Here is a 13,337-nt window from a genome sequence, read left to right as displayed (position 1 = left end):
AGAAGAGGACATCCGGACCGGCAGAAGGCTTCATCCAAGCGGCATCTTCTATCTTCTTCCATCCGACGAGGAGCGACACCATCTTGAAGACATCCGGCGCGGAGCATCCTTCCAGCACTACGGACTAACGACGAATGACGGTTCCTTTAAATGACGTCATCCAAGATGGCGTCCCTCGAATTCAGATTGGCTGATAGGATTCTATCAGCCAATCGGAATTAAGGTAGGAAAAATCCGAATTGACCTTGCATTCTATTGGCTGATCCAATCAGCCAATCGGATTGAACTCCAATCCGATTGGCTGATTAACGCAACCAATCAGATTTTTCCTACCTTAATTCTGATTGGCTGATAGAATCCTATCAGCCAATCGGAATTCGAGGGACGCCATCTTGGATGACGTCATTTAAAGGAACCGTCATTCGTCGTTAGTCCGTCGTGCTGGAAGAATGCTCCGCGCTGGATGTCTTCAAGATGGAGTCGCTCCTCGTCGGATGGAAGAAGATAGAAGATGCCGCTTGGATGAAGCCTTCTGCCAGTCCGGATGTCCTCTTCTGCTCGGATAGGATGAAGTCTTCTGCCGGTCTGGATGTCCTCTTCTGCCCCATCGGATGACCACTTGTGCCCGGCTGGGTGAAGACGGCTCAAGGTAGGGTGATCTTAAATGGGGTAGTGTTAGGTTTTTTTAAGGGGGGATTGGGTGGGTTTTAGAGTAGGGGTGTGTGGGTGGTGGGTTGTAAATGTTGGGGGGTATTGTAATTTTTTTTAACAGGTAAAAGAGCTGATTACTTTGGGGCAATGCCCTGCAAAAGGCCCTTTAAAGGGCTATTTGTAATTTAGTATAGGGTAGGGCATTTTATTATTTTGGGGGGCTTTTTATTTTATTAGGGGGCTTAGATTAGGTGTAATTAGTTTAAACTTCTTGTAATTTTTTTTCCCGTAATTTAGTTTATTGAATTTAATTGTAATTAATTGTAGGTAGTTGAGGTAATTAGTTTAATGATAGTGTAGTGTTAGGTGTAATTGTAACTTAGGTTAGGATTTATTTTACAGGTAATTTTGTACTTATTTTAGCTAAAAAAAAACTATTGTACATAGTTAAAATAAATACAAAGTTGCCTGTGAAATAAATATAAATCATAAGCTAGCTACAATGTAACTATTAGTTATATTGTAGCTAGCTTAGGGTTTATTTTATCGGTAAGTATTTAGTTTTAAATAGGATTAGTTTATTTAATTATGTTAAATTTATTTTGTTAAATTTAAATTATATTTAAGTTAGGGGGGGTTAGGGTTAGGTTTAGACTTAGGTTTAGGGGTTAATAAATTTAATATAGCAGCGGCGACATTGGGGGTGGCAGATTAGGGGTTAATAAATGTAAGTAGGTGTCGGCGATGTTAGGGCAGGCAGATTAGGGGTTAATAAAATGTAACTAGTGTTTGTAAGGCGGGAGTGCGGCAGTTTAGGGGTTAATACATTTATTAAAGTGGTGGCGATGTCCGGTCGGCAGATTTGGGGTTAAATAATTTTATTATAGTGTTTGCGATGTGGGGGGGCCTCGGTTTAGGGGTTTATAGGTAGTTTATGGGTGTTAGTGTACTTTTTAGCACTTTAGTTAAGAGTTTTATGTTCCGGCGTTAGCCCATAAAACTCTTAACTACTGACTTTTAAGTGCGGTAGAAGTCTTGACAGGAGAGGGTGTACCGCTCACTTCTTCCAAGACTCGTAATACCAGAGTTAGGCAAGTCCCATTAAAAAGATAGGATATGCAATTGACGTAAGGGGATTTGCGGTAGCCTCGAGTCGCAGAAGAAAAGTGAGCGGTAGACCCTTTCCTGCCTGACTCGTAATACCAATGGCCGTTAAAAAGCAGCGTTGAGACCTCTCAACGCTGCTTTTTAAGGCTAACGCCAAAATCGTAATCTAGGCGATTGAATGTTGTGGCAGCGTTGTGGGGGTTATGCCCAGTGGTCCCTCAAATGCTAGGAGTGTATTGATTTTGTTCCACTTGTAATCTAGCCCAATGTTTGCAGTCTGCTTTTGTTTTATTGGAGAGTGAGATTGAAATTTGTTGTTTTGTTTTTTTGCAATGTTTCAGTTCCAAGCAAGCATAACTTTAAAATGTACCTTCAAAGAGTTTGTCCTCACTGATATTATGTTTTGTTTTCAGGTATTCCCTGGCACAGGAACGGGGATCTGCAACTCCAACCACCTGAAATTAAATGAAAACAGAATTTATGTTTACCTGATAAATTTATTTCTCCAACGGTGTGTCCGGTCCACGGCTTCATCCTTACTTGTGGGATATTCTCTTCCCCTACAGGAAATGGCAAAGAGAGCACCCAGCAAGAGCTGTCCATATAGCTCCCCCTCTGGCTCCGCCCCCCAGTCATTCGACCGACGGTTAGGAGAAAAAGGAGAAACCATAGGGTGCCGTGGTGACTGTAGTGTATAAAGAAAGACATTTTTCAAACCTGATTAAAAACCAGGGCGGGCCGTGGACCGGACACACCGTTGGAGAAAGAAATTTATCAGGTAAACATAAATTCTGTTTTCTTCAACATTGGTGTGTCCGGTCCACGGCTTCATCCTTACTTGTGGGAACCAAAACCAAAGCTTTAGGACACGGATGAAGGGAGGGAGCAAACCAGGTTACCTAAACGGAAGGCACCACGGCTTGCAAAACCTTTCTCCCAAAAATAGCCTCCGAAGAAGCATAAGTATCGAATTTGTAAAATTTGGCAAAAGTATGCAGAGAAGACCAAGTCGCTGCCTTACAGATCTGATCAACAGAAGCCTCATTCTTGAAGGCCCATGTGGAAGCCACAGCTCTAGTAGAATGAGCTGTAATACGTTCAGGAGGCTGCCGTCCGGCAGTCTCATAAGCCAATCGGATGATGCTTTTCAGCCAAAAAGAAAGAGAGGTAGCAGTAGCCTTCTGCCCTCTCCTCTTACCAGAATAGACAACAAACAAGGATGATGTCTGTCTGAAATCCTTTGTTGCTTCTAAATAGAACTTTAAAGCACGGACCACATCTAGATTGTGTAACAAGCGTTCCTTCTTTGAAACTGGATTCCGACACAGAGAAGGAACAACAATTTCCTGGTTAATATTCCTGTTGGAAACGACCATTGGAAGAAAACCAGGCTTGGTACGTAAAACTACCTTATCTGTATGGAATATCAGATAGGGAGAAGTACACTGCAAAGCAGATAATTCAGAAACTCTTCTAGCAGAAGAAATAGCAACCAAAAACAGAACTTTCCAAGATAGTAACTTAATATCTATGGAATGCATGGGTTCAAACGGAACCCCCTGAAGAACTGAAAGAACTAAATTTAGACTCCAAGGAGGAGTCATGGGTCTGTAAACAGGCTTGATTCTAACTAACGCCTGTACAAACGCCTGTACATCTGGTACTGCTGCCAGACGTTTCTGTAACAAAACAGACAGAGCAGATATCTGTCCTTTTAAGGAACTAGCTGACAAACCTTTATCCAGACCTTCTTGGAGAAAGGAAAGTATCCTAGGAATCTTAATTTTGCTCCAAGGGAATCCCTTGGATTCACACCAACGGATATATTTTTGCCATATCTTATGGTAAATTTTCCTAGTTACAGGTTTTCTGGCTTGAACCAGAGTATCTATGACTGAATCTGAAAACCCACGCTTAGCTAGAATCAAGCGTTCAATTTCCAAGCAGTTAGTTGGAGAGAGACTAGATTTGGATGTTCGAACGGACCTTGTACTAGAAGATCCTGCCTCAAAGGTAGCTTCCATGGTGGAGCCGATGACATATTCACCAGGTCTGCATACCAAGTCCTGCGTGGCCACGCAGGGGCTATTAGAATCACCGAGGCCTGCTCCTGTTTGATCCTGGCTACAAGCCTGGGAAGGAGAGGGAACGGTGGAAACACATAAGCTAGGTTGAACGACCAAGGCGCCACTAATGCATCCACTAGTGTCGCCTTGGGATCCCTGGATCTGGACCCGTATCGAGGAACCTTTGCGTTCTGGTGAGATGCCATCAGATCCATATCTGGAATGCCCCATAGTTGAGTTAACTGGGCAAAAACCTCCGGGTGGAGTTCCCACTCCCCCGGATGAAAAGTCTGACGACTCAAATAATCCGCCTCCCAGTTGTCCACTCCTGGGATGTGAATTGCAGATAGGTGGCAGGAGTGATCCTCCGCCCATTTGATGATCTTGGATACCTCTGTCATCGCTAAGGAACTCTTTGTTCCCCCCTGATGATTGATGTACGCTACAGTCGTCATGTTGTCCAACTGGAACCTTATGAATTTGGCCTTTGCTAGGTGAGGACACACCAGGAGCGCATTGAATATCGCTCTCAGTTCTAAAATGTTTATCGGAAGAAGAGACTCTTCTCGAGACCATAGACCTTGAGCTTTCAGAGAGTCCCAGACCGCACCCCAGCCTAAGAGACTGGCGTCGGTCGTGACAATGACCCACTCTGGTCTGCGGAAAATCATTCCCCGAGACAGGTGATCGTGAGACAACCACCAGCGGAGAGAATCCCTGGTTACCTGGTCTACTTGAATCTGGGGAGACAAGTCTGCATAGTCCCCATTCCACTGATTGAGCATGCACAGTTGTAATGGTCTTAGATGAATTCGAGCAAAAGGAACTATGTCCATTGCTGCAACCATCAATCCTACTACTTCCATGCACTGAGCCATGGAAGGCTGAAGAATAGAGTGAAGAACTTGACAAGCGTTTAGAAGCTTTGACTTTCTGACCTCTGTCAGGAAGATCTTCATTTCTAAAGAGTCTATTATTGCTCCCAAAAAGGGAACCCTTGTTGACGGGGACAGGGAACTCTTTTCTACGTTCACCTTCCACCCGTGAGATCTGAGAAAGGCTAGAACAATGTCTGTATGAGCCTTTGCTTTGGAAAGAGACGACGCTTGGATTAGAATGTCGTCTAGGTAAGGTGCTACAGCAATGCCCCTCGGTCGTAGAACCGCTAGAAGGGACCCTAGCACCTTTGTGAAGATTCTGGGAGCAGTGGCTAAACCGAACGGAAGAGCCACGAACTGGTAATTTTTGTCCATAAAGGCGAACCTCAGGAACTGATGATGATCTTTGTGGATAGGAATATGCAGGTACGCATCCTTTAAGTCCACGGTAGTCATATATTGACCCTCCTGGATTGTTGGTAAAATTGTCCGAATGGTTTCCATTTTGAATGATGGAACTCTGAGGAATTTGTTTAGAATTTTTAGATCCCGAATTGGCCTGAAAGTTCCCTCTTTTTTGGGAATTACAAACAGGTTTGAGTAAAACCCCAGACCTTGTTCCGCTGTTGGAACTGGGTTTATCACTCCCATTTTTAATAGGTCTCCTACGCAATGTAAGAATGCATGTCTCTTTATCTGGTCTGAAGATAAGCGAGACATGTGGAACCTTCCCCTTGGAGGAAGTTCCTTGAATTCTAGAAGATACCCCTGAGAGACTATTTCTAGTGCCCAGGGATCCGGAACGTCTCTTGCCCAAGCCTGAGCGTCTTGGTAGCAGCAGCAGGCTTCTTGGCCTGTTTAACCTTATTCCAGCCTTGCAATGGTTTCCATGCTGGCTTAGGCTGGGAAGAGTTGCCTTCTTGTCTGGAGGCCGCAGAGTTAGGATTCGGTCCGTTCCTGAAATTGCGAAAGGAACAAAAATTAGATTTGTTCTTAGCCTTGAAAGGCCTATCCTGTGGGAGGGCATGTCCCTTTCCACCAGTAATGTCTGAAATAATCTCTTTCAATTCCGGCCCGAAAAGGGTCTTACCCTTGAAAGGAATATTAAGCAATTTATTCTTGGAAGACACATCCGCCGACCAGGATTTTAGCCAAAGCGCTCTGCGCGCCACTATTGCAAACCCTGAATTTTTCGCCGCTAACTTAGCCAATTGGAAAGCGGCATCCAAAATAAAGGAATTAGCCAACTTTAGTGTCTGAATTCTGTCCATGACTTCATCATATGGAGTCTCTTTTTGGAGCGAATTTTCTAGTTCCTTGAATCAAAAATACGCTGCCGTGGTGACAGGAATAATGCACGAGATTGGTTGAAACAGGAAACCTTGCTGAACAAATATCTTTTTTAGCAATCCTTCCAATTTTTTATCCATAGGATCTTTAAAAGCGCAACTGTCCTCAATAGGAATAGTTGTGCGCTTAGCTAACATTGACACTGCCCCCTCAACATTAGGAACCGTTTGCCATGCGTCCCTTCTGGGGTCAACAATGGGGAACATTTTCTTGAATATAGGAGGTGGAACAAAAGCTATACCTGGCTTTTCCCACTCCTTAGTCACTATATCCGCCACCCGCTTGGGTATCGGAAAGGCATCAGCATGCACTGGGACCTCTAAGAATTTGTCCATCTTGCACAATTTCTCTGGAATTACCAAAGAATCACAGTCATCAAGAGTAGTTAGGACCTCCTTAAGCAGGGCGCAGAGATGTTCTAACTTAAATTTAAATGTTACGACATCAGTGTCTGCCTGCTGAGAAACTTTTCCTGAATCAGAAATTTCCCCCTCAGACAGGCCCTCCCTCACTGCCAATTCAGATTGATGTGAGGGTATAACTGATAAATTGTCCTCAGCGCCAACCTGCTCATCTTCTGTATTTAAAACTGAGCTTTCTAGGGTAGGATGGCAGTTTGGATAACAGATTTGCTATAGAATTATCCATTACTGCTGTTAATTGTTGCATAGTAACAAGCATTGGCGCGCTAGATGTACTAGGTATCGCCTGCGCGGGCAAAACTGGTGTTGACACAGAAGGAGAGGATGAATGACTATCCCTACTACCTTCATTAGAAGAATCATCTTGTTCAATCTTATTCAATATGGCAGTACTGTCCATACTTTGTTTGGACGCTATGACACAATTTGCGCATACATTAATTGGGGGAACCACCTTGGCTTTCATACACACAGAACATAAGCCATCTGAAGGTATAGACATGTTAGACAGAATTTGGCAGGCTAATAATGCAATAAAAGCGTTTTTAAAGAAAAGCGTTACTGTCCCTTTAAATAATAAACAGGAGGGGCGGAGTCTGGAGCAGCAAGGGAATGGCTGCTTAAGCTGAGAGCTCCGTGCAGGAGAAGGAGAATAAAGGCAAGAAATCAGTGCTACAGGCACATCAGAGACACAGAATGTGAGCGTATGTGGTGCAGAACATCCAGACACTACTTTACAGACATCGCAGCAAAGATTCTTTCCGTGTTAAGCAAGACTTTGTGGAGACTTCTGACAGGAAGGCCAATCACCATTTTCACAGCCCACGTGGAGAAACTTTCTTAAGTAAAGGCTGCAGCCGCTGCAGAACTCGATAGCGGATGTGGGTAAGAGGCTTAAAATTATAATAAAGGGTCTCAACTAGAAGGAGTCAGATGTAAATAAGCGGCAAGTGAAGGAGGAAGAGGGTGAGGTTGGCTTCTGCAGCTCCTAAGCTACGGAGTGATAAAGGCCTTGCTGACACAGACCTGCATAGCAAGGGGGTCTTGATAAATAATCAGAATAGCTTCTGGGGCCACATAACCTTTAATGGGAGCCATAGCTATAACGAAAAAGAGGGACATTTACAGAGAATGAACCGGGGGAGATAGAGGATGCAAACAGTAACATGCTGCCAGGGATAAGAAAGACAAATTTATACAAACTCTGCATGCAGCAGTTATATCAATGCAGTGAATGAGAGATGTCACATAGGCCCATATAACTTATATGAATACTGAGAGAACAGCGTGGTGAACTTTCCCTAGGGATAACTATAGGGGAACAAGCTGCTTGTTTTAATATGCCTGGGGCCCTGAAGGATCCACTGAAAGGGTCAAGAAAGACAGACTTTGAGATTGTTTATTAATGTGTGGGAGGAGAGGAGGAGGAGGCAAATCCCACATCTTGCAACAGCAAATATGTAATCTCCCATATACTTGAAACTGTGAAGGAAATTATGACTTAAACAGCCTGTAACTTGTCATTACATATAGCACCCTTCTCCCTGGTTCTAAAGTTATCAACTCTATCCTCAAAGGAGTAAATATACATTGCTTGTCTATTTCTGCCTGTTAGAAGATAAAGGAGGAGGTTTGGCCTGTGATACCACTAAAGGACAGTACTTATAATTCTTACACTTGCATCAGTGACGCGCCAAAATGGCTGCCAGAAAGAATACTAAGGTGAACCCTCTAAGCAAACAATCGGCCTCTAGCCTCTTTTTCAGACCCGCAAAGGGGGATAAAGCCTCTGATATACAAGCACAGCATTCTGATAAAGAGAGGGATATGGATGAGCCTCCCACAGAAGGGACAACAGATACAAGGCCCATAACTAAGGCTGATTTGGATCACCTGGTCTCCAAACAGGACATAAATACAAACTTTGAGAAACTTTTGGAAAAAATGGAAAGCTTGCAAAACTCTGTGACCAATAGTATAGCAGAGCTGAAGAAGGAGGTAGTAGATTTAGGATCTCGGGTAAACACCCTAGAGGAAAGCGGAGACTCTATGGTAGATGGTCTAAATGAAATGACAGAAAAGGTCTCCTCCCAACAGGCAGACATTGAGGATATATATGACAAGCTGGAAGATTTAGAAAATCAGAGCCGCAGATCTAATCTGCGGCTAAAAGGAGTCCCAGAATCAATTGGCCCTAAGGAGCTGAGTGCATATTTGCTCAACCTTTTTCATTCCATCACTGGCTCAGCTGGAGAGGAGAAATTCCAGATGGAAAGATCACATCGGGCTCTCAGGCCCAAGCCTAAGGGGGAAGAACCTCCCAGAGATGTCATCATAAGGATGCTACGCTTTCAAGAAAAGGAAGAAATACTAGCTGCAGCAAGGAAGAATCCAACATTTAAGTATCAGGGCAATGTTATTCAGTTCTTCCAGGATTTATGCTTGAGGACACTACACAGAAGAAGCTCTCTTCGGCCTTTAACATCTTTATTAAGGAAGAATCATGTCCCATATAGATGGGGGTTTCCTTTTGCCCTCCACATAATGTGGGAGAACAAGTCATTCTTCATTAAAGAACCGTGGGAGATTCCAGAAGTATGTCGTAAGTTAAAGATGGAGCCTCCGGATCTCTCACAACAGGGAGGTCCCTCAGATCAACTCAGTCAGGGGAATAAAACCCGACAGAAGCAATGGACCAGGATACCAGAAAAAAAAACGGAAAACTTGAGGAGTTTGGGTGACATCAACAAAAGTTGAAGAGGAAAGACACATGTCCCTTAATTGGGTATACCCCCTTTTAGAGGGGAGGAACTTTATATGATTACCCGAAGGTTATTAAAGAAAGGGACGATGGATAGATAAGTATACTAAAGCTGTATTCCTTTATGTTTCCTTTTTTTCTTTCTTGTTCTCCAAGGAAATAAGGGTTGGAAAGTTTAATGTCTTGTAGGAGATGATTGGGGAGACATGTTGAGCACCATGTGGGCCCTTGAACATTGGGCCATACTTGTAAGTTATGACACTATGGCCTAGATTTGGAGTTTGGCGTTAGCCGTGAAAACCAGCGTTAGAGGCTCCTAACGCTGGTTTTAGGCTAACTCCGGTATTTGGAGTCACTCAAAATAGGGTCTAACGCTCACTTTTCAGCCGCGACTTTTCCATAACGCAGATCCCCTTACGTCAATTGCGTATCCTATCTTTTCAATGGGATCTTTCTAACTCCGGTATTTAGAGTCGAGTCTGAAGTGAGCGTTAGACATCTAACGACAAAACTCCAGCCGCAGGAAAAAAGTCAGTAGTTAAGAGCTTTCTGGGCTAACACCGGTTCATAAAGCCCTTAACTACTGTACTCTAAAGTACACTAACACCCATAAACTACCTATGTACCCCTAAACTGAGGCCCCCCCACATCGCCGCCACTCGATTAAATTTTTTTAACCCCTAATCTGCCGACCGCCACCTACGTTATACTTATGTACCCCTAATCTGCTGCCCCTAACACCGCCGACCCCTGTATTATATTTATTAACCCCTAATCTGCCCTCCACAACGTCGCCGCCAGCTACCTACAATAATTAACCCCTAATCTGCCGACCGCAAAGCGCCGCCACCTACATTATAGCTATGTACCCCTAATCTGCTGCCCCTAACACCGCCGACCCCTATATTATATTTATTAACCCCTAATCTGCCCCCCACAACGTCGCCTCCACCTGCCTACACTTATTAACCCCTAATCTGCTGAGCGGACCGCACCGCTACTATAATAAAGCTATTAACCCCTAATCCGCCTCACTAACCCTATAATAAATAGTATTAACCCCTAATCTTCCCTCCCTAACATCGCCAACACCTAACTTCAATTATTAACCCCTAATCTGCCGACCGGAGCTCACCGCTATTCTAATAAATGTATTAACCCCTAAAGCTAAGTCTAACCCTAACACTAACACCCCCCTAAATTAAATATAATTTTAATCTAACGAAATTAATTAACTCTTATTAAATAAATTATTCCTATTTAAAGCTAAATACTTACCTGTAAAATAAACCCTAATATAGCTACAATATAACGAATAATTACATTGTAGCTATTTTAGGATTAATATTTATTTTACAGGCAACTTTGTAATTATTTTAACCAGGTACAATAACTATTTAATAGCTAAAAAAGTTAAAATAATTACAAATTTACCTGTAAAATAAATCCTAACCTAAGTTACAATTAAACCTAACACTACACTATCAATAAATTAATTAAATAAAATACCTATAATTATCTACAATTAAACCTACCACTACACTATCAATAAATAAATTAAATACAATACCTACAAATAACTACAATGAAATAAACTATCTAAAGTACAAAAAATAAAAAAGAACTAAGTTACAAAAAATAAAAAAATATTTACAAACATAAGAAAAATATTACAACAATTTTAAACTAATTACACCTACTCTAAGCCCCCTAATAAAATAACAAAGACCCCCAAAATAACAAAATGCCCTACCCTATTCTAAATTACTACATTTCAAAGCTCTTTTACCTTACCAGCCCTGAACAGGGCCCTTTGCGGGGCATGCCCCAAGAAATTCAGCTCTTTTGCCTGTAAAAAAAAACATACAATACCCCCCCCAACATTACAACCCACCACCCACATACCCCTAATCTAACCCAAACCCCCCTTAAATAAAACTAACACTAAGCCCCTGAAGATCTTCCTACCTTGTCTTCACCCTACCAGGTTCACTGATCCGTCCTGAAGAGCTCCTCCGATGTCCTGATCAAAGCCCAAGCGGGGGGCTGAAGAGGTCCATGATCCGGCTGAAGTCTTCATCCAAGCGGGAGCTGAAGAGGTCCATGATCCGGATGAAGTCTTCATCCAAGCGGGAGCTGAAGAGGTCCATGATCCGGATGAAGTCTTCTATCAACGGCATCTTCAATCTTCTTTCTTCCGGATCCATCTTGCAGACCTCCGACGCGGAACATCCTCTTCTCCCGACGCCTACTACCCGAATGACGGTTCCTTTAAGGGACGTCATCCAAGATGGCGTCCCTCGAATTCCGATTGGCTGATAGGATTCTATCAGCCAATCGGAATTAAGGTAGGAATATTCTGATTGGCTGATGGAATCAGCCAATCAGAATCAAGATCAATCCGATTGGCTGAGCCAATCAGCCAATCAGATTGAGCTCGCATTCTATTGGCTGATCGGAACAGCCAATAGAATGCAAGCTCAATCTGATTGGCTGATCGAATCAGCCAATAGGATTGAACTTAATTCTGATTGGCTGATTCCATCAGCCAATCAGAATATTCCTACCTTAATTTTTTTTTACAGGCAAAAGAGCTGAATTTCTTGGGGCATGCCCCGCAAAGGGCCCTGTTCAGGGCTGGTAAGGTAAAAGAGCTTTGAAATGTAGTAATTTAGAATAGGGTAGGGCATTTTGTTATTTTGGGGGTCTTTGTTATTTTATTAGGGGGCTTAGAGTAGGTGTAATTAGTTTAAAATTGTTGTAATATTTTTCTTATGTTTGTAAATATTTTTTTAATTTTTTGTAACTTAGTTCTTTTTTATTTTTTGTACTTTAGATAGTTTATTTCATTGTAGTTATTTGTAGGTATTGTATTTAATTTATTTATTGATAGTGTAGTGGAAGGTTTAATTGTAGATAATTATAGGTATTTTATTTAATTAATTTATTGATAGTGTAGTGTTAGGTTTAATTGTAACTTAGGTTAGGATTTATTTTACAGGTAATTTTGTTATTATTTTAACTAGGTAACTATTAAATAGTTCTTAACTATTTAATAGCTATTGTAACTGGTTAAAATAATTACAAAGTTGCATGTAAAATAAATATTAATCCTAAAATAGCTACAATGTAATTATAATTTATATTGTAGCTATATTAGGATTTATTTTACAGGTAAGTATTTAGCTTTAAATAGGAATAATTTATTTAATAAGAGTTAATTAATTTTGTTCGATTAAAATTATATTTAACCTCAGGGGGGTGTTAGTGTTAGACTTAGCTTTAGGGGTTAATACATTTATTATAGTAGCGGTGAGCTCCGGTCGGCAGATTAGGGGTTAATGTTTGAAGTTAGGTGTCGGCGATGTTAGGGAGGGCAGATTAGGGGTTAATACTATTTATTATAGGGTTAGTGATGCGGATTAGGGGTTAATAACTTTATTATAGTAGCGCTCAGGTCCGCTCGGCAGATTAGGGGTTAATAAGTGTAGGCAGGTGGAGGCGACGTTGAGGGGGGCAGATTAGGGGTTAATAAATATAATATAGGGGTCAGCGGTGTTAGGGGCAGCAGATTAGGGGTACATAAGGATAATGTAAGTAGCGGCGGTTTACGGAGCGGCAGATTAGGGGTTAAAAATAATATGCAGGGGTCAACGATAGCGGGGGCGGCAGATTAGGGGTTAATAAGTGTAAGGTTAGGGGTGTTTAGACTCGGGGTACATGTTAGGGTGTTAGGTGCAGACGTAGGAAGTGTTTCCCCATAGCAAACATTGGGGCTGCGTTAGGAGCTGAACGCGGCTTTTTTGCAGGTGTTAGGTTTTTTTTTCAGCTCAAACAGCCCCATTGTTTCCTATGGGGAAATCGTCCACGAGCACGTTTTTGAGGCTGGCCGCTTGCGTAAGCAACTCTGGTATCGAGAGTTGAAGCTGCGTTAAAAATGCTCTACGCTCCTTTTTTGGAGCCTAACGCAGCCTTTTTGTGGACTCTCAATACCAGAGTTATTTTTATGGTGCGGCCAGAAAAAAACTGGCGTTAGCTACGCGGGTCGTTACCGAGAAAACTCTAAATCTAGGCCTATGTTAGTTAAAATACAATGTAACTG

General features: G+C 42.3%; 1 protein-coding gene across 1 annotated transcript in view; it reads right to left on the bottom strand.

The window, feature by feature from the left end:
- The window catches only part of LOC128638464 (uncharacterized), a 665,546-nt gene that overhangs the window by 415,814 nt on the left and 236,395 nt on the right, over positions 1 to 13,337 (bottom strand). The window contains exon 4 of the mRNA XM_053690421.1: positions 2,129 to 2,213. Coding sequence (XP_053546396.1) covers positions 2,129 to 2,213 — 85 coding nt within the window. The remainder of the gene's footprint in view (positions 1 to 2,128; positions 2,214 to 13,337) is intronic.

This window comes from Bombina bombina, chromosome 8 (genome assembly GCF_027579735.1).
Source record: "Bombina bombina isolate aBomBom1 chromosome 8, aBomBom1.pri, whole genome shotgun sequence".
Lineage (NCBI taxonomy): Eukaryota > Metazoa > Chordata > Amphibia > Anura > Bombinatoridae > Bombina > Bombina bombina.
This window is presented reverse-complemented; position numbering and strand designations above follow the sequence as displayed.